General features: G+C 36.1%; 1 protein-coding gene across 1 annotated transcript; it reads right to left on the reverse strand.

Moving 5' to 3' along the window:
* Nucleotides 1-71: 71 nt before the first annotated feature.
* On the reverse strand, nt 72-1,233 carry Tsp_14121 (eukaryotic translation initiation factor 2C 2; the record flags this gene model as incomplete). Its single annotated transcript, XM_003368441.1, has 5 exons — nt 72-177; nt 243-402; nt 492-676; nt 794-893; nt 1,043-1,233. Coding segments are annotated over 5 exons (742 nt in total), but the record flags the coding sequence as incomplete, so codon positions are not given.
* Nucleotides 1,234-1,305: the final 72 nt, after the last annotated feature.

The following is a 1,305-nucleotide window of genomic DNA, read 5'->3' on the forward strand; positions in this document are numbered from 1 at the left end:
TGAAGGATGAGCATCCTTCCTACCACCTAAGTATTAACAAAAACTGATAATAATCATAATACTATTACTGCTCATTCTATTCTCACAGCTGAAATAGACGGCTTCTTGCTATCCCCAGCAGGCGGATGCGTTATATCCGCACCCATAAATATAATAGGTTCATTGAAAATGCGTGGTCTGAAAAAAAAATAAATAAAAGGAAAAATGGAAACAAAAACTGCTAAATAAATAAGATTCTTTACCTAATGCTCGGTAAAAGGATGCTATTTACGCCACCCAACTTCACGTTAATTTTCAAACATAAGTTTGACAGTGTTTGAGGAGTAGTTTTCACAACGTTTTTTGCTTGCACACATTGTGTAGCAATGCCCAAGATTGTATCACCAACACGCTTCACTTCAGCTATAACATAATAACAGTAATAATAATAATAATAATAATAACTAATATTCATATAATAAAAATTATGTGCAGTGAAGAAAAATCTTTACCATAAACGGGTGTTTTTCCTGGCAAGACAATTACAATCAACTGTATGCCGTGAAATGTTTGTTTGAGATATTTGAACATCGGTTCAACTTGATCGACGCCAGTAGCGTATTTGCAGAAACATGGCTGTCCGACTACTGGCATGCCAGCGTCATTAGAAATTCGAAGCAACTGTTGAGTAAAGTTTCTAAATTTAAATTCACATTACAACTTATTTAAAGCTATTCCAATAGTGACACTTGAAGAAAAGACAAAAATCACCACCTAAGATCATTTTCTTTAACATGCTGCTGTTGAGCAAAACAGGCAATTGCCCAAATTTTTATTTTCTACGCCCCGTGTGAAACTGCTTTGCCGCGCATGTCCCCATACACCTTTGATTTGGTACTGCTGTAGCTTTTGGTCTAAAGTGTTTCAAAAAATATGGCAATCCCACTTTTTATTTTAACATGCTTTTTCAAAAATAATATAAATAAATTAAATATAATATATTTATTTTTTACTTAACTCCTACCACACGTATAAACCAATTTTCGGGTGGCCTGAAAAATACCGCGACCCTTTAAACTTCTCGTGCACATGGGCAGGATTGGATTGCCAAATTCCCAAATTCCGTGGGCGCGGTATGTGGAATCACACAAATTTAAAAATTCTGGCCTTTTTCGATACACAAACCGGTGTGGGATTTTTCCCCCTTTTCCCCCTTTCCCAGGGTGTCTGGGACCGGGGCCCAGAATTGTGCCCCTTAAAAAATATATAAAAGGGTCTCAACATTAAAGAGAAGAAAACCACAAAAAAAAATACTCCACACAAAGA

The sequence above is a fragment of the Trichinella spiralis genome (assembly GCF_000181795.1).
Source record: "Trichinella spiralis strain ISS 195 chromosome Unknown Scfld2459, whole genome shotgun sequence".
Lineage (NCBI taxonomy): Eukaryota > Metazoa > Nematoda > Enoplea > Trichinellida > Trichinellidae > Trichinella > Trichinella spiralis.